Genomic DNA, 24677 nt, shown 5'->3' on the forward strand with positions numbered 1-24677 from the left:
AAATGAAGCTCATGGTGGACCCCCAGTATGAGTGTAGGCAAACAATGCTTCTTAGAGTAACGATCTGTAACCTGGGAAAAACTCATAAGTGGTAAGGTTGCAACCCCTTCCAACACAATTTAGGGAATCCTTCTTCTAACCCACAAAGAAAGAGAAGGAGAAGGAGAAGGAGAAGAAGATGACAAAGACAAAAATGAGGAAGAAGAAGAATAAAAATGATATGGAGTCTGAGTTACAAACACAGGTCAAATCTTTGTATCAGGAGAGGACTCAGCACATCTGGGATAGTGAGGCTAAGCCACTTTTCTCAATAAATGAACTTAGAACTAAAAGTGTTTATATTCAATTTCAATAGATACTTCCGGTTTCTGCCTTATTCAGGGAAAGAGTAAATACAATGGGCAGGTGAACCCAGCAGACATCATTGGTTGACTACTAGCTCTGACTACATGTATTTCATGATAGGTAGAACAGAGTTCTTTCAGTTTATGTCAACGTATACTTATACTTCCTAAGCTTTTGCATTTTATAGAAATACATCTTGTTATACAAAGCTATTGAACTGTAAAATGACCAAGGAGAACAAGGTGATGAAATCTACAGTATTTGATGTTACATGTGTTGCTTTTAGCTACATGCATGAAGATACATACTCAGTTTAGCCCTGTCAGTTGATATTTGGGGAAATTTTCTGAATTCTGTTCCAGATTAAGAATGCCACACACTTACCTGAATGTTGATCTTGGATGAAGTTCCTGCATTAGCTTGCATTAACATGCCATTAACTTTCCGGGTCCTGAACATAAGTCCAATGTACCACGGCACAGAGATAGTAATATCAAGGTCACTCCAGACAATAATGCTCTCACCACTGAAACGCTGGGGAGAAGGCATTACTGTAAATCAAGAGACAAGAGAAAAAAACAAACCATTTTGTATCTTTTAACATAAGGACTTAGAGGAAAAACAATACAATTTGCCATGGGTTTTTCATCTGCAATTTGTTTTTATAAATGGACCTTATTCATTACTTCTGTAAGGAGGAGATATAGAACACTGAAACCAACAGGGGTTGCTCCTGCTTATGTCAGGGCTAAATTTGGCCATAATTCTATATAGTGAGCAACCGATCAATTACCATAGATACTACAGTTGTCCCGATAATAATTATGTCATTTGCCAACAGTTACCACATAGCAATATCATTGCTATCACAGTTATTTCCTGTTCTAAATCCAGAAAAGAGAACGTAGTATCTCAGAAAACATTATTTGGTAACTGTAGTCTTCATAACGGTGACCAATGGATTTTGCCTACAATAAAAAATGAAGTTCTAAAATCATAATACAAATAGGTTTGGACTATTCTTGCATAATGATTTCTCTATATCTGATGAGAATTAAGTTCTATTGTTTGATTTTAGTCTAATGTGTTACTGTGTTTATGTATATCATTGCTAATTATGGAATCCAAAACCAAATTAAAATACTGTAAATGTGTTTTGTCCCATAGTCAAGAGTTGAGAATTGCCCTTACAGGCTTCAGCTCAGAAAGGGCACTTAAGCACTTACTCTGAAGTCACTAGGATTTAAGCCCAGATAAAATCGTGCTGCTGTTTTGAATTGGGGCCATAAAAACTAGAGAAAGCAACAGAGATAGAGAATCATGTTGTTTGTTAAATAAATTTTTTTTTGTCTCAACTGAAGGGCTCAGCTCAACTCTTATTCTAAATAGGGTCTTTTTTTCTTTTCTATGATGTGTTAACAAACTCCTTTTATAAAAGATGTATGTTATAAAACTATAAAAATATTGTATCATAATATTTGCACGAGATTTCATTAGTATAAATACCTTACTAACATGAAAAGTACCTCAGGTAAACTTTGTAGGATACCACAATAGCAAGAAACAATGTAGTATTACGCACATTATTAGCAGTTGATGCCTCATTTTATTGTTATTAAGTCAGTACCTTATGAAATCATCAGTAGCTCCAGATGTTTGCCAGTTGCTCCAGGTATACAAAATAACAGAAGACATCTCTACTAAAGCTAAATAAAAACCTCAGGGTGCTACTATGTTACAGAGAGAGATTTTTCTGGAGAGAGAAATTAAACAAACGGTTATTAACTGTATTGTAACTGTTGTTGTCGGAGATGTGATGCAGACGTGTATTCCACATAGGTGTGCGCGCGCTCAGTGCACTGGAGCTAGAGAAGTTTGCTTAGCAGTATCTGTAGGGGCGGCGCTTGTACCTCATGGCCATATACTCTACCCTGGCTATATGAGGTGGCACTGCCCCTCCCCTCTGTTCCTTCACACCAAACCTCAAGAACATAGACTCCAATGTAGAAGGGCTGGAGGGTGGTTTGCGGAATGCATTTCTGCATCAAATCTCAAAGAACAACAGTTACAACACAGGTAAGTAAATATTTTTTTCTTCTTCAAGTAGATGCAGCTGTGTATTCAATGTAGGTGACTCCCAAGCAATACTTGCAGGTGGGGCTCAGTCTATTTAAACAAGGATTGCAGGACTGCCTTCCCAAAGTTTGCATCTGCTCTGGATGCAGCGGTAATGGCATAATAGTTTGTAAACGCATGCACAGATGACCAAGTGGCAGCCCTGAAAATGTCCAATATTGGAACATCACTTAAAAATGTCATCAAAGTAGCTTGCGCTCTTGCAGAATGAGCTCACACCCTTTGAGGGAGCATGGTCAGAGCTACTATGTATGCTGTCTTGATACAGGAAGTTATCCATCTAGAGATCATTTGCGCAGAGACTGTCTGCCCCTTCATTTGGTCTGCATATAACACAAACAGATGAAGCAAAGTGGGAAAAGGTTTAATCCTGTCCAGGTAAAAGGTAGATATTGCCTGACAGCTAACGTCTGGAGATGCTGCTCCTCCGTGGTTAAATGCGGCTTAGGAAAGAACACATTAAATACATCACTTGATTCAAATGAAACTAAGAGGCCATTTTAGATAAAACCTTAGTGGGTGGCCACAAGGTCACTTTGTCTTTGGAGAACTATGTGTAAGGAGTGTCTGCCATCCAAGGCTGCAGCTCATACGCTCTCTCTGCGATGTTATTGCCACCAGGAATGCAGTTTTTTTACACAAAAGAGAAAAAGAAGAAAATGACTAAAGTTCAAATGGAGGCCCTATCAGAGTTGCTAGGACTGTATTAAGGTCCCACAAAGGAACTGGTTCTCTCACCTTCAAGAACCTTGCTACTATGGTATTCAAAAATACTGACCTCCCAAGGATGGGTGGGTGAAATGCTGAAGTCACCACCAGGTGCACCTTCAATAAGCTTTGTGCAAGACATGATGACTGACAAGGTAACAAGTGTAAAAGTATAATTAGGCAGACCAAAAAAGCATTTGAAAAGCAACTAGTGAAAGACACAAAAACTAACAGCAATTTTTTTAAGTACATCAGAAGCAGGAAGCCTGCCAATCAGTGAGGCCACTGGACAATCGACGTGCTAAAGGAGCACTCAAGGAAGACAGGCTGTTGCGGAGAAGTTAAATCAATTCTCTGCATAAGTCTACACTGCAGAGGATGTGAGGGAGAGTCCCAAACCTGAGCTATTCTTTTTGGGTGACAAATCTGAGTAACTGTCCCAGATTGAGGTGGTTTTGGAACAAACTGATAAATTAAACTGATAAGTCACCAGGACCACATGGTATTCACCTGAATTCTGAAGGAATTCAAATATGAAATGGCAGAACTACTAACTGTGGTACGTAATCCATTGCTTAAATCAACCTCTGTATGAGATAACTCATGGACAGCTAATGTGATGCCGACATTTTAAAAAGGCTCCAGAGGCAATTGTAGCAATTACAGGCTGGTACGCCTAACTTTAGTATTGGGCAAACTGGTTGAAACTGTTGCCAATAACAGAATTATCAGACACACAGGGGAAGAGTTAACATGGCTTTTCTAAGGGAAATCATGCCTGACCAATCTATGAGAATTCTATGAGGATGTCAACAAACATGTGGACAAAGGAGATTTAGCAGATATAGTGTACTTGGACTTTCAGAAAGCCTTTGACAAGCCTTGGGATGATTCTGGTCAGTTTTATGTGACTTTCTCCTCAGCATCCCTGAAGCGAGTGAGTGGTTCTTCCATCTCTTGGGGGAGATGACAGCACTGGACTGCAGAGTGGCCTCATTCACCAAGTCCAAAGGCAACTGCCAACCAGCTGTGGGCCGCGAAGCCAAAACAGCCCTCATGGCCTGCTTGGGGTGCTGCTTCAAGTGCAAGTCTCTGGCCATCTGGTTTCTTTTGGTGAACAACTTACAGATAGAAAACCGCTCCCTTGTGTGCCCCTTGCCTAAACACAGCAAGCACCTCATGTGGGGGGTCAGTATTAGGAATCACTGCTCCCCCCACCCACGATGGGCAGTGCTTGAACCTTGGAGTGGGTGTCACACAGGAAGTCCTAAAGAAATCTAACTTAACCTTAACTAAGACGAACCACAGTACAGTAGAACTTCAGAGTTACGAACACCAGAGTTACAAACTGAACAGTCAACCATAAACCTCATTCGAAACCAGAAGTACACAATCAGGCAGCAAGCAGAGACCAAAAAAAAAAAAAAGGGCAAATACAGTACAGCACTGTGTTAAACATAAACTACTTTAAAAAAGGAGAAAGCAGCAGTTTTCTTCTGTAGAGTAAAGTTTCAAAGTTGTGTTATCGATATTCAGTTGAAAACCTTTGAAAGAACATAACCTTTTGTTTAGGGTTATGAACATTGCAGAGTTACAAACAACCTCCATTCCTGAGGGGTTCATAATTCTGATGTTCACCTGTACTACTAACTATATAAAAACTAGTTACAGGAAGGGAAATTCTCAGAAAAACTAAGATAGAGAATGTGAGGTGATAACCACACACAACTCTGACTCCAGTCACAGGCAGTGAGAAGAAACTGAGGGGAAGGTTAGGGCAGCACTGCCTCATATAGCAAAGGGAGGGGCTACAGCCCTGAGGTGCAAGTGCCACCCTTGTGGGTACTGTTAGGCAAATTTCTCCAGCTCCAGTAAGCTGCGCTTGCACAATACACAGCTGCATCTACTTGAAGAACTATATCGATATCTCTTTTGGTGTTGGAAGTGGTAAACAAGGCAGGCAGTATGAGAGTAGTAATTTGCCCCAGTGTATCTCGGATTACTTGATTCTAATTAACAGATTAAGCACAAAGGAAATGGCTCTGAGGCAACAGGAAACTTTTAATGAATTTCAAATCATCCAGAGCCAGGCTGGTGAGTTGTCTGAATTACCCAACTTTAGGCAGCGGGTATGCTCTTGTGCAACTAATAAAATATCTGCCTCAGCAGCACAGAAGAGAATGCTCCAGTGTTAGGAAGAAGCCCATAACATTGCCCCAGTCTCTAATCTTGAGCAAATATACTTTACACAGTGACCACTGGGCACAGCCTTCAGTGAAAAGCACATTATTGTCAGACTTATGTCCTGCAATTAGGTCCCCATCCTGCAACACTCATGTACGTGTAACTCCGACTGAAGTAGATTGGAGTTTTGTGTGTGCAGAGACTGCAGGATCAGGCCCTTAAAACAGCTGCTCTACAGTACATCTCAGTAGATGACAGAAGCACAAGTTCACCTCAAGGGACATTAGAACTCATAAGGCTTGATAAGGCTTAAGCTGCTGCTTGCAATTTGAAATACAGTCCTCTAATTAGCCATGCCTCTTTTCTAACACCTAAGTTTTCCCACGCTCTACAGCAAGCTGTTGTTGCCAGCTCACCACAATTAGACAGGGAAGGAAATGAACAACAGAATTCATAGTGCAGCTTCACCATTTTGAATTCGTTTCTCTAAATAATCAGTACTCCACAGTTCAATACTGTTGTATACACTTGACTTGATTCACTCCTGTGTGTGTGTGTATACACACACACACACACACACACACACACACTGTTTCATCCCCTCAGAGCTCTTCTCCCCAAAAGGTCTCACCAATGGAGAGCAGCTTTAAAGTACAGTCAGAACTCCACAGAAGCCCAGCCAGTGGAGGGAAAAATCAAACTCTTTGAGAAACACTGGTCTGCAATCAGAACCTCATGTATTCCACAGTTGTGGCATTTGCCACATAATCCATTCTTTGCCTATCCTTTGCTGCAGAACTGTGCTCCAAAATCTAAACTTTCATTTTTAAAATAAATGTTTCTAGCTCTCCTTTGCAGGATAACCTTGGCAATACGAACAGAGTGTAAATGATGCAGAGATGTCTACCTGACCCTGCAGATAGCCTGAAACAATACTCTGAGTGCTTATCCATTCACCTGATTGAGGAGCTAATACTGTACCCTAAACATGATTATTTAAATGTCAACAATGTTACGGTTTCACTGCTCATCATTTTTGCAGAAACATCGTTAAGCAAACAACCTCAAACTGCTTCCCACACCACCCTGGGTGCCAAAATCTCCAAATGTCCCCTATGCAGCAACCCCCCAACTTCTATAACACAGCTGTGTGTGGTCAATACTATAATCTCTGGCACTCTGATAAAGTGGGCAATGTAAACAACATATGGGCTACTTTTATGCTTCCTTCATTCTTTTTCATAATTAACTTGTTAAAATATCTCTGTTTTTTAATGTAAATGAAGCTATCACCAAATGTCCTGTCTGCCTCACCAGAGGGCCACAGGATCAAGGGACTCTGCCACAGAACAGCTTGCTATGGAGGACATGAGGCCTTGTCTACAGATGACAAATGTAAACATACTGGCTTGTTGTTGGGTTTGCTAATGCTCTGTTTAGATTTCCACGCACTCAAGGAGCTAGATGCAGGTTTCTTCTTCCATTTATGCTTTGTCCTCCTCTAACCCCCAGGGGACTCCTAGCTATTGGTATAATGAATTATTACTTGGGTTATGGTAGTGGCCAAAAGGACCTATGAGGACTAGAGGTCCCATTGTGCTAGACACTGTACAAACACACAGGATGACATTGTAAGGATAAGGCCTTTTCCTGTAGCCATAGTGTAAGGTCTGAGGCCTTTGTCTGCAGCCACATTAGGAGAACAGCAGCCATGAACTAAGAAGCACAAAGTCACATCCTCACATTCCATCTAAATTACATTAAAACAGCCTAATATTGGGCTGTTAAGAAGGTGATCCTGTCCTAATAGTGTCCATCATCACCAGATAAAGAAACAGATCTTAAGATGGTTAAAGAAAACTTTGTCTGATGGCATTCTGCCTGGCAAGAAATCACTTAACAAGCTGTGGTTGTGAAATCCCTACTTCTTTACTGTTTGTCTTTATGGTCCCCACTTCTCTATTGTTCATCTGTATGGTCTCTCTCTGGTTCTCTGATTGTTTCTATCTTTACATAACTAATTTTGTTAGGTGTAAATCAATTAAGGTGGTGGGGTATGATTGGTTAAAGAATTGTTTTACAATATGTTAGGATTGGTTAGAAAACTGTTTAGTAATACTTTAGTTAAATGATTGGTTAAGGTACAGCTAAGCAGGACTCAAACTGGGGTCAAAAAGGAAGTGCTTGGGAACCAACTCCAGGACATAACCCCAAGATCAGAACTGCCAGACCTCAACACCATGCAAAAGCTAGAGTCCTCCCGATGACCTGATCTTGACTGGCCAGCAGGAAAAGTTTGTCTGCCTAATTGGGAATGGTGTGCATTGTATGCTTTGCATGTGCATTCTGTTTTGGTGATTGTTAATAAATAGAGGATAAGTAGGCTATTACTGTGTAAGGTTCTTTCACTGGTAAAAGACCCCATAAACCCACAAAAGATTAAGCCTTGAGTCCACAGGGAATGGGTGTTTTCCCGGAGCCCACAGAGGGGTAGAACTCAGAGCCCATGGAGGGTAAAGTTTCCCCCAGTACCTTTCCCCCGGAGCCTTAGGAACTAGGAAAGGGTGGAACTAGGTAGAGGTGGAAGCCTTGAGCCCTACGAACTAGGTAGAGGTGGGATGTTCTAGAGCGTGTGGGCAACAAGTTTAGGGTAGAGTTGGGTGCCTTATACCCAAAGCCCTAGGAACTGGGAAAGGGTGGGTGTGCCTAAAGTAACAGGGTTACGCCTTGAGCCCATGGCAAAGTAAAGGTTAGTGCCCTAGTGTGTGTGTAACAGAGAACTGTGTGCGGGTAACAACATGGCCCCTGTCTTGAAGAGCTTAACACTCAAATAAGATAGATTCTTGGCCTAGCCAAGTTCATTGATATATATTCAGTGAGGTTGAATGAGATGCAAAATTGCTAAAACAGCTGTTTAGAATGTATCAGTCAACTGAGCCCAAATAAGGATTTCACATTTACATGTAAACTTTTCAAAACCAGAAGTCTCCCAAGTCTATATTTAGACACTTAAATAAGTGGCCTGAATTTCAAAAGTGCTGAGCATCAGTAGCTCCCATTGACTTCAACTTTCGGCTCCTGAAATCATTGCCCACATTTGCTAATAGCTCCCTTCTTTTTGAATTTCTGCATTGTCTTTAATGGATATTTTGCCCCACAACTATAGTATGAGAAATAAGTAAGTTATTTGTGACCTATTGCCTACAGACGGAAAATTCTTCAAGAAATTGAAGCTTTGGCAAGAATAAGTATTACAGCACTATATTTAATGAATGAGAACCCTTTGCAATGGGGGATATAACTGTTGCATTTACCATGAATCATACTGGTTATGATTCAAATCATGATTAGGTATTAAAACGTACCTTTTAATTATGTAAAATAGCCAGTAAGGTAATTTTTTTTACTCCAAAAACCTGATGATCTGAGACTCTTTTTCTTGGTATAATAGGTCAAGAAAATATGAATTTGATAAAACTCTTGATCTTTCTACCCAAAACTAGGAGAAAGAGAGAAGAGACTCAGGCCCCTTTACTTCAGTAGAATTATTCCACATTTACACCAGTATGAATGATATCAGAATTAGGCACTGCCATTTTAGCCAATCATCCAGTCCTGCAGTTTCACACAGTTAATCTCAGTGGAGAGATTAAACAGTCAGATGCTATATAACACATGATGGAAACCAGCGAATGGTTGACAAAGCTATCTGTCATCAGGCAACATGACAAATGAGGTCTTTCTTTCTGAGGAACCATCATCCAATAATCACTCTAGCATTTATTTCCTGCTAGTGGGAAGCAAGAGTGTGCCTAACTTTCTTTGGATACGGAATAAGGAAACCCCTGTTCAAATTTCAAAGACGTATGAGTCAAACTACACCAGTGTACATCTGGAATAATTCCATTCACTTCAATGGAGTCACTCCAGATTCACACTAGGGAAGGTAAGGCTAGAATCAGAACTTTTATTTCTTAGAAAGCAATCTAAACCTAATTTTGCTGGGATTTTCCCCTTAGAATGGGAGCATCACTACAAATTAGCAACCTAGGCTAGCTGCTATTCCCATATAGACTGTGGGTTGGGTTGTAATGCCAATGCTGCTGCATTGAGCCTCAGCCTCCAGCTATGGTTTTCCTAATGAGGAACCTCCCTTACCTCCCCAGGAAAGTAACTGGGTCCAAATTTTTCATTCCCTTATAAAGCACACCTGCTGCTCCTTTCCTATATTTTATTAACAAGTTTTACATATCTATACACAGTGTTTTCAATCATAAGTATAGCTCAATAAAATGTAAAGTGTTCTTATTAAGGAGGGACTGCCTTCCGCTGAAGGAAGTAATAATTAAGTCCATGTTCATTTTGGGCCTGATCCAAAGCCCACTAAAGTCAAAGGGAATCTTTCCACTGATTTCTATGTGCTTTGGATCAGATAGTTTTATTTTAAGTAAATTATGAATAGTGCCAAGCTTTGTAGAACTAATTCACTAATGTTAGTAAATAGATAATAGGAAAAGAGAAAAGTTGTTACTGTTTATCTCAATAGGATTTCCTGATTGATATTTTCCTGCTTTTTGAACCAAAAGTCAGCACCCATCTTTAATATATAGATGAGCACACACAATTATTTCAAATATATAATGGATGAATTTTTCACTTCATTGCAATATTCCATTATCTGTCCCCTAAAGCATCTCAAACTTTCATATACATTATGAGAAGTTAATTATTAAAAACTAAATGCCAAAACACACAGGTAAACTTGAGGACACACACACTGGGAGCCTTGTGCACCTACCTTGCTCACAGTTTTTCCCACCATACCGGAGGGGGCACTCACAAGTGTAGGTGTTCCATTTATTCATGCATGTGCCTCCATTTTGACACCAGTTAGTATCACAGTAGTTCTTCTGAGCTGCACAACCTGGAATTTAGAAACCAGAGCTATTCAGCCTAAAACCATTCCACATCTGTGTATTTAGTAATGGTGGTTGCATAACACCAAAACAGACTTAAAATTACTTTAACAATAGGTTTCTGAGTGACCGTCTCTGGGCTTTTTTCAATTCTGAAGGGAAAGGAAATCATTAAAGCATTACAACATTTTGAGAGCCATATGATCAAAAGAGACCAAGAAACCTCTCAGATAGAGACCAAGGACTTAATTCTGGTGTAACTCTACTGAAGCCAGTGGAGTGATACTATGTAGAAATGTGCCTCCAAATCAGAAAGCAACCAAACTGAAATCTTTCTTTGTTCTACTTCCCCTGAAGCAGAAGCATATTTACCTAGATGAAAAACTGAATTGTGTTAGCTAATTTTAAGGTAAAGACACAATCTGGCAAAAGCTAGATAATTCAAAGTTAGTGCTGAAGTTCCACCCTCAACTCATGGTCACTACTCATTAATTACCTGAAAAGAACACACAGGATCAGACGTGAGTGCCTCCTCTAGTGCACCACTGAACTAGACTTCCACTAGGCTGTGAGAAGAACTAACTACTTTTACAAATAAGTGATTTGCTCTTCTCTGTCCTGTGGAGATCTGAGCACCACTTCCCACTTGCTGCCTCTTCCAATACAGGAGCCAGACAGCTGAGACTGTACTCAGAAACTGGTCACTTTATAAGGCAGTACAATGGTATTCAGTGGGCCAGAAGAAGTGCAGTTCATGTTTCATTTTTAAACTATATTTTTTTAAAACTCATGATAAGTATGCACAAGCTTCTGAGCAGCTTGCATTTCAGGTTTGGAGAGCTAATGCATTTGTTTTAAAGTAGAACCAGAACTGGTTAAAATATTCCACTCTTCTTGACCTCATTACACTTAGTTTCAGAGCACAGTGAGCTTTAATAACTGAGATGCAAACACATGAAAATGGAGGGTTATTAAAAGAAATTCTGGTGCAACTGCTACAGTTCAGGGCAGATGTGCTGCTCAAGTACCACCTTGCCATCAGAGTGCTTGAAACACGACTTAGAGCAATGTTCATTTAGGGCTAAATTCTATGTGCAAATCCCTGGATGATATTCTTCTCAGTGCAGAGGACCTACAGAAGCTTCGTGAACCTCCTACATGCCATTATTTTCTTTAAGTGGTGCACACAGCCTCAGGACATTGTGTTGGTCTTCAGCACTGGCATTAATTTCACCTAACTCAAACAAACGGCGTACATGTAGGAGATTTATACAGTGGACAGGCTAGAAAGACTTTTCCCTTATTTTCCAGACTGTTCCATGGTGGCTACGACAGCTTCAAAGATGCAACAGCTTCTGTGCCTGTTATATTTCTCCCAGAGAGATGGCAGAGGGGTTGGCAGTGAAGAGTAAAAGCATATTTCCCTCTCCCCATAACCCTATCTAATCTGCTCCGCACTAGGGTAGGGTTGGGCTGACTCCTTGTTCTTACTCCCAAATCCTCTCCCTCTACTGTTCAGCTGAGCTGAAATAGTTCCAAGACCAACTGGGCCTTCCATATCCAGTGGCAGCATTGCAGGGGTGCGGGAACGGAGGAGGAGGGCAGGATTTCTCCTGGGACCAAAAATTTCAAGGACTGTCGTCGCAAAAATGTGCATGTGCCTCACTACTGTGTACGTGCACAACTAGCTGACCCACACCAGTTCGCACCCTGCCAATCAAGTGCTATTTTTCACATGGAAAGGTTGCACTTGCAGTTTTCCATGCATACTCCATGCATCTGCCTTTGAAAATCTGGTTCTTGGTGTGCACAAGAACTCTGAGAGTGACGGAAAGCTTTTTCTTGTGGCCTTTTGAAGATCTGAAAGTTTATACCTGCAAGAGTGCCATTATTGGCTATGAAACTAGCCATGTCGATTGGCTTGTTGTCAATGGAGAGGTTCCTCATACAGCCAATAAACTCTCTGTTGTGCACAGGGAAATCTTCAGGCAAGTTTGGGACACCCCCAAGCAGGAGAGGTCCAGTCAGGTCCAAAGATCTAAAGAAGTAAGAAATAAGATCAATTATTTTCATTTATTTGGCCTCCTTTACTTTACAGTTTCTTCACAGCTAATCTGACTAAAGAAATCTGAGCTATTTAACTGTTTTTTGTTAGCTCATTATTTGCAGGATTTAGCTTCGCAAGACCGCAAGTACCGATCTCAATAATCAAAAAGAATCATAATAAAATTATCTGCAAATTCGTAATTTAGGACTGTAGGAGCTGCCATACCAACCATACCAATAGAGTCAAATATTGGTCTCTGACAGTGACCAGTACTAGCTATGTTAGAAGGCGTAAATGGAAAATTATGAAACAATATGCATCTATGGAAATTTCTTTTTAATCCCAGGTAGTGAGATGTTGATCTATAGCCTAAAGCAGGAAGGTTGCTATGTTATATACACTTTTATTTTGGCTGGTGTAACTATGGATAATAATCTTGTTATTCATAAATAGCTAGTCCCTTTTTGAATCCTCCTAGGCTCCTTATGTTAACATCCTGTGGCAGTAGGTACTGCTGGATAGTTATATAACCTATACAAAGTATATCTTTTAATCAGTTTTAAATGTTAATGAGTCTTCTAACTTCAATGAGTGTCCTCTTGTTCTTCTATTTTGGAAAAGAGTAAATATAATCACCTGACTGGCCTTTTCGACATAATTTCTATCATGTCTCACCTGTTATGCATCTTCTCTCTAAACTAAATAATATTAGTATTTTCAATCTTTCTTCAGATAGAAGACTTTCCGTGTATCTAATGATTTACATTGCCCTTCTCTGGATCTTTTCTCTTTTTCCTATAGCCTTTCTGAGATGGGATGATGTACCATTAATTTAAATGATGGTGTCAAAATCTTTTCAGAATTACTCTTTTTCTTAATGCAGCCTCACATTTTATTTGCTTTTCTGACTGTCACTGTACAATGTTCCACTGAGCTTTCAACAATGATCCCAAACAATTTTTCTTGTGTCTTTACAGTTACTTTAGACTCAACAATGTGTATGAGCCATTTAAATTGCTCCTTCTGATAGTCACTGCCTTTCACTTATGGGCTCTGAATTTCATCTGCCAGTTTAAAGTTAGTCAGTTTGTTTTCTTACAAACTCTTTGCTGCGTGTGCTTTTCTTCTCACTGCCCACGTGTTATTGCTCAATTCCTTTTAAATATGAGAATGAATAATAAATATCTGTAAAAAGCCCTTACTTTTTTGAGCCACTTTGAGTTCCTTGGGCAGCACATGTGTAGTTCCCAATGAGACTTCCGAAGCGCACAGCCACTGCAGTGTCACAGTCATCCACTGTTACTACTGCCACCTTCTCTCCTGAAGGTCCATGAGGAATTCCTAATCGGCCAATGTGGGGCTTTAAGAAAATAAACAACATACCTGTAAATAAGGCTACAAACTCAGCAGAATCAACATGCCTGCAATCCACTCACACAGCATCATTCTGTTTCTAAGATGACTAAAGTAGGCTGTGCAACCAAACATGCACTAGTTAAGGTGGGACACTCAACTGTGCAAGAGGAAACAAAATGGCTGACTTAATCTGAGAATAGTAACAAGCATCCAGAAGAATAGCGTGATGATTTTTCACTCTTGATCTGAATTTGAAAAATAGGTATGTAGCTCGGCCAAAAGCTATATATGCCTCGTTTCTATTGATAAAGTGATTTGGCCCAGCTCACTTCAAACGGTTCTATTGCACCAACACAGGACGGTCTCCAAACAATTCCACTCCTGTCACCAACTCGCCCCTCTCATCTAAAGTGAAGAGCTCACTAAAAATATTATATTTCTCACTCTTTTCATTGCAAAAACAGCCTTGACAATATAAACTGACACAATATGTCTCACTAGGGTTAAAAGTGTGAAACCAATTTTTCATTGAAAAGAATGACACCCCCTTCACAGCGACCCAGGACTGGGCTTTTGAGTGCAGAAAAAAATACTGCGATAGGTTACTTGATTTTGGGGAAGATTCCAGATCTGTATACCACTGTGTCACCCAACTACTGTTGATGGCAATAGGGCTGCCTCAGAGTCCCAACGACTCCTGCTAGTACCTGAGCCAGCTCCTCTGCTGAGTAGACAGAACGACCTCAGGCCACAAGGAGAGGCAGTTCCACAGAGAGGCAGTATGGTGTTGTGGACTAAAGGAGGGACAGAGGGCAAGGGACCATTCTCAGCTCTGACACTCGGTCCTTCAATGGCCTTGCTTCCATCACATAGGCCAACATTGTCAAATATTTTTGTGGGTGGTGAGAAACATGGTCACAAATGTTTTGCAGGGCTGGCAACAAATGTTAAGACCAGTTCTCTTCTTATACTGTCTATCTGGATACTCCCATTATAGCACTGAGCTCCTCACTAGCATTAATGAATTTTATGCTCATATAACATCCTTGTGGGGCGGAGGTGTGGCATTTTACAAACAAAGAAATGAGGCACAGAAAAAAAATGACTGATGGTCACAAAAGTCTACGGCACCACCAGGAACTGAACACAAATCTCCACCCAGGGTCTTAACCACAAGAATATCCTTTGTCTTTTTATAGCTCCATTAACTTCAAAAGAGTTATTTCAGTCTGACACCTGTGTAACTAAGAGGAGAACTAAACAGTCACCCGGAAACTGAGATACAGATCCCTCAAACTGAGGAATAACATATTTGTAAGAGACACAGTAACAGTGTGACAAGGTGGGGGAGGTAATATCTTTTATTGGCCCAGCTTCTGTTAAAAGATACAAGTTTTCAAGCTCACCATGAGAAAGAGATCTAGGTATGCTCAAAAGCTTGTCTCTTTCACCAAGAGAAGGTGGGCCAATAAAAGATATCACTTCACCCACCTTGACTCTCTAATTATCCTGGGACCAACAGGGCTACAACAACATTGCACACAATAACAGTATCAGTCTAAACTAAACAACAACAATAGATAAAAGAAAGTCATTTTTCACATTTCATAGCTGTAGAAAGCAATTGAGTCCTTCTCTAACTTCACAGCTTCTATGAGAACACTGTATGTAATATACAACATTGCATGAGCCAAATCCTGCTCATTTTATTCATATCCCATTGAGGTCAATGGGGCTACTCAGGATTTAATACTCTACCTATTACATAATTTAAATCAGAGAGATATTCTTATGATCTTTTAGCTTGCAGTGCATTCCTTTCACAACTTATATAGTCTTATATAGTCATTTACATGGCACATTTCTTTGGTATTGAGTTTATCTGTACTGCAAACCAGGAAGTAACAAGAGGATAAAAGATCAATTCTGTCAGTTTCAGATTTTGCATGAACTTACTGAAATGGTTAACAGTTTCATGAGCTGCAAAGAATAACAGCTTCATTTATAAAGCTAATTATACTGCTGCATAAAAACATTTTAAAACCAAGTTTCCTGGTCTCAAACAATTCCAGTTGGAAAGTATTTTCCATTTCCTCTATGAACAGATAACATGATCACATAGTTTGGCAGCTGTTCATGTAAAGGTTTTGACCTCTATTAAGTGATATTAAGGCACGTTTTGTATTTCCCAGATTCTATGGGCTACATAGCAGTCTAATTTGGAAATGATTGGGAGCATACATAGATGTGATGCTGAAAATGTTAGTAATAAGCTGGTCAAAATTAAGGAATTAATAAATAAAATATTCCAGCTAATAGCAAAACCTTCTGCTCCACAGTTGTAATTTACATTTTTGGTACTAATGTTATACATTTTGAAGAAAAACTTAACACTTAAATTCAAGATGTTTTAGTTAAACAAGTCTGTTTATTAAATTAGAAGCACCAAAGGAGTTGCCAGAGGGCATCTTCTCTCTCCACTGGAGGAGTCTGCCCACAGTTAATTAGGCTTGCAGCCTGGATTTCCTAGTGAATCCACAACTACTTCTGGATATCAAGTAGTTACACTGGCCAAGGCAGCTTTTTGTCCCTTATATTTGACTAGGAGTTGCAACTTTTTCTTTTAGCTGATGCTTTGTCACAGTGATCCTGATCTTTAACACCTCAAGATTAGAGTATTAGAGTTAATCTACAGTTCTTAAGGCTATACCTTAAGTCTGGAAAAGCTTGGAAGCTTAAACTGATACAGAATATGGCAGCCTGTTGGTCATTGAGGGGTCCCCAACTACAGAACTTTCTCCTTGCCTCAGTTAAAAAAAAATCCTGAATCTTCTGACTTTTCTCATGTTGCATGGCCTGTTTGTTCTCCAAGACTCCCTGAAAGGGAGGGATCAGTTGCTGGTAAGGGACAAAGTTTGTTGGTGTCTATGGAGTCTTTTTTTCCTTTTAAATATCGTTACAATATCCACCTTTCCAGCACCTGGCATGGGGCATACTTTACAACAAAAAGACAAACATCTAAAATGATGTAAGTAAATATTAAAATAAATCAAGTAACTGCTCCTTAGACAGAAGGGTTCAAAGCAACAATGTATCAGGGATAACAGTGCAAAGAAAAGTAAACTGGTGAGACTACATGATAGCAGACAAAGCATTCCTGTTTAGGGTCTGGTTCTTGCTCATATGGAAGACAAATGAGTTTTGCCATTGACTTCAACAGGAGCAGGACTGGGCCCTTACAGAAGATAGGTTCAGTAAAAAATAGCAACATTCACATTGTTATTCTCAGAGGGAGATTTCAAGGACACAAGCGGGAGTTAGGTGCTCCGTTCCCATGACTTTTAATGGGAACTGGGCACCGAGCTGCCCTTTGTGCCTTTGAAAATCTCCTCTTGAAACACCATGCTACCTAAAAGCCAAGTTTCATTAGCTTTGCTGTACAGTAATTCTGCATTCATGAGTAAACGTTCAGTGTGGTGCACAGGAATTTACCAGCATGACTCCCATTAATGTTAATGGAAGTCATGTAACTAAATCCTGCTCACAGAGCTGAAAATTTACCTCTCACTGTCTAACCCTAAGGGCTGCCTTTCCACATAGTGTTTGTGTGGAAATACGTTGGGGTTCAAACTTCAAAGACCACATGCTGTAAAAGTGAGAAATATGCAGAGGTACCAACAGCTCAATAAATAAATAACCAAAAAATAATCTACACAGAGGTCTCAGTTCCACATATGCAAATTAGAAATGAAGTTGATTCTTCCTCACAAAAACAAGCTGCACCTTGCACAGCATTCTCGTCATTATCATGTCCCACATTCAAGTACGTTGCACCAATTCTTACTTTTGCTTGCTACATTGCCAATGAATGACCTTACAGGTTCGTGTCTTATTTAGATAAGGGTAAGAAGCAGCTCTGGCTAATCAATCAAGCATAGGCTTTTGGGAGCCAGGAACCCCTCATTTCTAATCCCATTTTGGACGCTGACTCATTCTGTAGCCTGGACATATCACTTAGCCTCCATGTATTTGACTTTCCCCCACCTGTAAAATAGCAATAATAATATTTACCTCCCTCAGATAAGGGCAATTAGCACACACAATCTCCACAGAGCTTTAAAAACATTAACTATGCCTCAACACTCCAGTGAGGGAGGTTAGAGTTCTGACACCATTTTAAGGAGGGACAATCTGAGGTTTAAGGTTTAACCCATGGCATTCCCCATGACACAGAGGGAGCCATGGTTAGCGTCACGATTATAATGAAGAAGTTCCAGACTCCCAAGCCTGTTTAATCAGATCACTTATCTCCTTCAGACCATAATAAAGGCACCTGGGAGATGTCTCAGACTCAATGAATAACATCAAATGTGATCTAGAGGAACCATCTTCTCAGAGCCCAAAGGTAAAGATGACATCCTTTTGGGTGCAGATTTTCTATTTCTAAGGTCTATAGCAGACTCAAGTGACACCTCCACACATGTATTTTATTCAAGATGTCAAGTCAGATTCTAGTAAGATCCATCTGAGAAGTGGCAATCTGTTTGGCTTTTTTCCTGACTCTTCAACATAAACAAACATATATATACTCTCACAGGTGAACATTCACACATTAAAATGCTAATAATCTTAATCTGTGAAATGCTAATAATCTTAATCTGTGAAATTTCAGTTTTACAGTGATGGGGTCAACAGAACATGTATCTGTCTTATAGTCTGCAAATTTAATATCCTGTCAGTATCTTACTTTAAAAATCAGAGACAATGCTAAATTGATGTACTTCAATATGATTTAGAAGTTCCAGCCACTGAAAGCAAATATTTAAATAATTCATGCTCCATTCAGTTATCTATTAAAGGTACAGATGGTCTCATGGTAAATACTGTAGAGAAGAGATCCACAGATTAAGGGATAATGCAGGCTCTGTCTTAAACACTTAATGGCTACATTTTTTGTACTGTATTAATTATATTTCTCAAATGTCACAATCCAAGTTCAGTGGCTAGTTTAACAAAATGGTCCAAACTTCTGTGGATTTATTTGTAAATAAATCAGATCCACAACATTTAATATTTTGTACTTAATGACAATGGTTGCAAAGTAAAAAATGTTTCTTTGGTCAGTTAGTGCAAGAGGTGGGAAACCAACTCTAGATTTCCTGCTCTGTGCTTAATCCTTCAGACCACATGGCTTTCATGGTGGCATCACCTTCATCTCCTTCATCAGTGGCAGTTTTCTCAAAATTCACAAATGTACATTTTTGAGTGGAAGTGCCCACTTTATTTTTCCAGAAACATCCAGAGAGTAAAAAATATTTTTATTCAACCTCATAAAATTGTTCCACTGTTATGGATGTTTCAGGAACTCAATGCAGGCTCATTTCAACAATAAACATTTCTATTACAAATATTTCAGTCTGCTGTGGCCTCTTTGCTTCCTTTGAAGCAAGTGACAACAGAGGAAACAGCTTTGCAGCAAAACTGTAGACAAGAACAACAGTGTGAAAAACATAAATGAGTACCCTTGAAAGGGAGACACAACAAACCTAGTTAAGCTTGGCATAAGGCAATCCACTTCTTCTCAGGGGACAGATATGAAGGTGCATATTATAAACATATTCTTTGCTTAGCTCACTGCACAAAAAACATCTATTTTAAAAAGTTAAGCTATTAGACTAACGTCCTTTTCCGTGTCAAGACTTAATACACAGTTTGCCATTATCATAACTTATTTTTAAAAAAGAAAAGCCATTCCAAAACCAACGGTACCCCTTCTTTATAAAAGCTTCCAAGTTTTTGTTTCCTGGTCAGTAAGTCACACATTGTTTTTGTTAATGAGTAGCTAATGATTTATTGAGTATTTTCAGAGGTTAAAGGTTAAAAAGAATCTGTTTCCTAGTTGTTCTTTTTTAAATTAATATTTTTCTAGACTTTTGTTTGTTTAGCTCAGAAAATTATTAGTGGTATTGTAGGGTAAAATGCAGCATGTTCATATACTTTCAAACCAACTTATTTCACAATTTTTCTAGCTCCAGTAATAATTAGCAGAAAATGGAGCACCTTCCAAAGTCTACTGCAGATGCTGGAAGTCTGTGGTGCCGTTTTGGTTCAAACATGCTCAGTCTCATTAGGCAGCTAGCCATGCTCAGAGAACCCTTTCATTAACCTGTTGGCCTCAGCCCAACTATCTAACCCAGGAAAGGGGGGAAAAAAGCCTTCAGATTCCCAGGCAATACTTCACCGCTTCAGCGGTCAAAAAGCTCATTAACTGACAGCTACAGACACCGTCTCGCTGGGCACAGAAATGGAATCAATCCCCTCCAAAAAATAAACAAACTGGAAAAACAAATAAATCAGCAGGAACCAAAAAAAGTGTGACATTTACAACTTAGGGGGAAATAAATTCGTAAATACCAGACAAGCTTAATGCTGCTACATGAACTTATAGATTGCACTGATCAGAACAATCAGGCAGGCAACTGGAAATTGGGCCAGATTAGGACAAACAGATTAAAGTTAATTTCTGCTTTGTAAAATTGCCCCTTGCTGATTTCTAGAGAAAAAATGAACAGCACCTTTAAAACAAGCCAGTATAAAGACTGGAGAATCCGTCACATATTTCCACTCTGATACATTCTGATAGTCACCAAAGGTAAATATGACAAATTATTACACAAGCTTTTCATTCCTTTGATGTGCATTATTCACTGAATAGTCTAAAGGCAATTTTTTTGGAACGTACTTGCTCTTGACTTGAATCTGTACACACTCACAAGAATTTGTGACACAAAAAAAAAAAAGCACTTTCCAGTAAATGGATCGAATGGTGCAAAAACCAAATCACCAGACCATTCCCTTTCCTAAACAAAGTGATAGTGACATCCTGGGACTCCTCACAATCAGGATTGAGTCATGACACTGAAATGGCTTTAGTAGCACAGAATGGTGACCTCCTTATGGCTATGTACAGAGGCCAAACTCTGAAGTTCATACAGCTTGACCTGCTGGTTGCTTTTGACATAGTCAATTATGAGACACTGCTCATGTCCCTACAAGAGCTAGCTGGTGTGAATGGTGTAGCACTCAACTGATTTTCATCAATCCTTTCTACCACACTCAAAAATGATAATAGGCAGCAGCTTCTCATCCTCACAAGCTCAAGTTCTGTTCCCTCTCCTTTTCAGTATATGTGATGCCTTGGGAAGAAATTATGTAATGCCATGCATACGCTGATGGCACTCAACTGTACATTTCTTATCCAGCACAAATAACCAACATCCTCACAGATATGACATACCTCCTACAAGAGACCAGTGCCTGGATGAAGCTTGGCCTAGGGAAGAGAGCCGTAATGTTGGTAGGGAAAGTGAAAGAGCCACACCCTTCTTTGGAAGCCACCAGTCAAAACTATCAAAATTGTGCCCAGCCGCTATGTATTACTGGATTCCTCTCTGCTCCTTGTTAAAGAGGCAGCAGCAAGATGCGCCTTTTTTCACCACTTGGAGACTATCTCCATTCCTCTCAGACAAGGGCCTAGGTATCACAATCCATACAGTCATTACCATAGGACTGGTCTGTTTCATCCACCCTGTACAATGTTTTTCTCTATTCTGTATTGTCACTGGTTGTTGGTTCCTTTACCCCACCCTTTTCTTATCACTGCAACTTTCCAGCTGCCTGCTCTCACTGTTTCTGCCTACTATGCTTTGCGCTCTTCTTCTTGCTCCTCTCCCCACATTTTCCCTGTCCTTTACACACTCCTCTTTTAGTCCAGCAATCCCTTCCTCACCCACACCTCAGCCCTAAACACCCTCCATACCTAAGCATTATGTTATGTAAGTGTTCTGTTTTAATTCATCATGTTTAATTGTGTGTTTGAAGCCCAACCATTACTGATCAGAGTCCTACAAATACCTAGAAATACCAAATTATGCCACTCTTATTCACCCTGAATAGTATCTTACTTAGGAGTAGTCCCATTTTCTTCCATAAAATAACTTGCTAAGGCCTTGGCTACACTGGAGAGCTGCAGCGCTGTAAACCCACCACCAGCGCTGCAACTTACTCACTGTCCACACTTGCAAGGCACATACAGCGCTGTATCTCCCTGGCTACAGCACTGCATGTACTCCACCTCTGCCTGGGGAACAATGACTGCAGCTCTGGTGATGCAGCGCTGCTCCGCCAGTGTGGCCACCAAAAGCGCTGTTATTGGCCTCCAGAGGTATTCGGAGGTATCCCAGAATGCCTGCTCAGCCACTCTGCTCATCAGTTCACACTCTACTGCCCTGGCCTCAGGTGAACCGCCCTTTAAATGCCCTGGGAATTTTAAAAATCCCTTTCCTGTTTGCTCAGCCAGGTGTGGAGTGCAATCAATCAGTGAATCTTTCCAGGTGACCATGCCTCCAAGTGCCAAACGAGCCCCAGCATGGAGCAATGGCGAGTTGCTGGACCTCATCAGTGTTTGGGGGAGGAAGCTGTGCAGTCACAGCTGCGCTTCAGCTGTAGGAATTACGATATCTATGGGCAGATCTCAAGGGCCATGCTGGAAAGGGGCCATGACGGGGACACAGTGCAGTGCAGGGTTAAAGTAAAGGAGCTGCGGAGTGCCTATTGCAAAGCCTGCAAGGGAAACCGCTGCTCAGGTGCTGCCCCCATGACCTGCCGTTTTTACAAGGAGCTGGACACGATACTTGGGGGTGACTCCACTGCCAATCTGACGACCATGATGGACACTTCAGAGCGGGGGCGGAGGGGAGGGTGGGTTAGAGGACGGGGAAGGGGAGGGGGGGAGGAAACCGAGAGTGAGGGTACTGGGGTGGGGGGAGACACCCCGGAGTCCCAGGAGGCATGCAGCCAGGAGCTCTTCTCAAGCCAGGAGGAAGGTAGCCAGTCACAACAGCTGGAACTAGTTGGAGAAGGAGAAGCAGAGGAGCGGATTCCCGGTAAGCAGCTTTTAGTTTCAGGATGCAAATGTTTCGGGGGGGGGGGGGTTGGCTGCATGCATGCATGCCTAGATATGAAATAGCCCATTGATGTGGTCTATCATGTCGCGGTAATCGGCCTCGGTAATCTCTTCAAAAGTTTCAGCCAGAGCGTGGGCAATGCGCTTGCGCAAGTTTATAGGGAGAGTCACTGTGGTCCTTGTCCCAGTCAGGCTAACGCATTCGCGGCACTGTGCTGCGAGGGGTGGGGGACCATTGCTGCACACAGGCAAGCTGCATAGGGGCCAGGGTGGAATCCGCATTGCTGTAGAAGACCCTCCCGCTCTTCCCAGGTGACCCGCAGCAGCGAGATATCTTCCTGGATTAACTCCCGTGGAAACTGTTGGGAGAGTGTTCAGTGTAGGTGCCCCCTGCAGCATTTTGCTCTCCCTCACGCACAGAAACCCCTGCACAGCACTGAAGCAATCATTCCTCCTTACTCACCATTTCCTGCCTCCTGTGGGTTAGATGCACTCTGTTTGGTATGGGAAAAGTATGCTAAAGTGAAGACTGTAAACTCTTTCACTGTCTGAGAATAACTGTCTGAGTGAGATTATAAACAATGCAGCCTGTGTCCTGTTTTAATTGTTGCCATTTTTGTCTTTCGAACAGTGTCCTTGACTACTGGACTGCCCGTATCATCCACTGGGCAGAGGCTACAAAACCTCAAGAAGAAACCGCGAAAAAGCAAAGAAGACATGCTTAAAGCAGTTATGGATCACTCTGTCAGAGAGAGTAAAAAACTGCAGGACTGGAGACAAAGGGAAAGCAGGATCCGTCAGAGAAACGCAGTGGCTAAGAAGAAAAGCACAATGCAGCTGATGAGCATCCTGGCGTGCCAAACGGACTGTATCCAGTCACTCGTAGCCATGCAGGCAGAGCACTACCGTGCCACACACACCCCCATCCCAAAGCTCTTTCCCTTGTGCCCCAATGTCAGTTTCAAACCCCCTTCCCCAGCATCCAGGTTCTTACCACCACCAGCTGCCCCCAACACCTGTAAGTTCACCAACCAGCCCTGAGAACTATGACCCTTACCCTCTGCACTCAACCCGCATCACCACGCAGTATTTTCATTCTGAAGTGCAGCAGTCATTGCACAGCACTCCAGACAGGACATATTCAAACCTGTGACTGTACAGTTCACCACCCCACCCACCTGCCCTTTCAGGTTCCCAAAATGTTGTGTGTCTGTCAAGAAAGTTATTTTCTTTTCAATAAATGAATTATTGGCTTTGAAAACAGTCTTTATTATTGCAGAAAGTGAAAGATACCATAGCCCAGGAAAGAAACAGGCACTGCAAATCATTTTAGGAAAAACAGATTCCTACTATTGTAACCACTGCACTTCACTCCCGTGCAAGGCACCAACAAGGCACCAACATTACTGTTGGTTTTCAGCCTCAAATTCCTCCCTCAAGGCATCCCTAATCCTTGCAGCCCTGTGCTGGGCCTCTCTAGTAGCCCTGCTCTCTGGCTGTGCAAATTCAGCCTCCAGGCGTTGAACCTTGGAGGTCCATGCCTGACTGAATGTTTCACCCTTCCCTTCACAAATATTATGGAGGGTACAGCACGCGGATATAACAGCAGGGATGCTGCTTTCCCCCAAGTCTAGCTTCCCATACAGAGATCGCCAGCGCCCTTTTTAACGGCCAAAAGCACACTCCACAGTCATTCGGCACCGGCTCAGCCTGTAGTTGCACCGGTTCTCACTCCTGTCAAGCTTCCCTGTATACGGTTTCATGAGCCAAGGCATTAATGGGTAAGCGGGGTCTCCAAGGATCACAATGGGCATTTCGACGTCCCCTACTGTGATCTTGCAGTCTGGGAAAAAAGTCCCGGCCTGCGTCTTCCTGAACAGGTCACTGTTCTGAAAGATGCATGCATCATGCACCTTTCCAGGCCAGCCTGTGTTAATGTCAATGAAATGCCCACAGTGATCCACAAGCACCTGGAGAACCATAGTGAAATACCCCTTCCGATTAATGTACTCGGATCCAG

The 24677-nt window shown here is 41.2% G+C and overlaps 1 protein-coding gene across 3 annotated transcripts in view; it reads right to left on the bottom strand.

Annotated features, from left to right (window-relative positions):
* The window catches only part of CELSR1 (cadherin EGF LAG seven-pass G-type receptor 1), a 288234-nt gene that overhangs the window by 62513 nt on the left and 201044 nt on the right, over window positions 1-24677 (bottom strand). For all 3 annotated transcript variants that reach the window (XM_050935974.1, XM_050935973.1, XM_050935972.1), the window contains exons 6-9: window positions 13539-13696; window positions 12164-12327; window positions 10172-10297; window positions 730-896 (exon numbers count right to left, since the gene is read on the bottom strand). In XM_050935974.1, the coding sequence (XP_050791931.1) occupies window positions 730-896; window positions 10172-10297; window positions 12164-12327; window positions 13539-13696 (615 nt within the window). The remainder of the gene's footprint in view (window positions 1-729; window positions 897-10171; window positions 10298-12163; window positions 12328-13538; window positions 13697-24677) is intronic.

This window comes from Gopherus flavomarginatus, chromosome 1 (assembly GCF_025201925.1).
Source record: "Gopherus flavomarginatus isolate rGopFla2 chromosome 1, rGopFla2.mat.asm, whole genome shotgun sequence".
In the NCBI taxonomy this organism is placed as follows: Eukaryota; Metazoa; Chordata; order Testudines; family Testudinidae; genus Gopherus; species Gopherus flavomarginatus.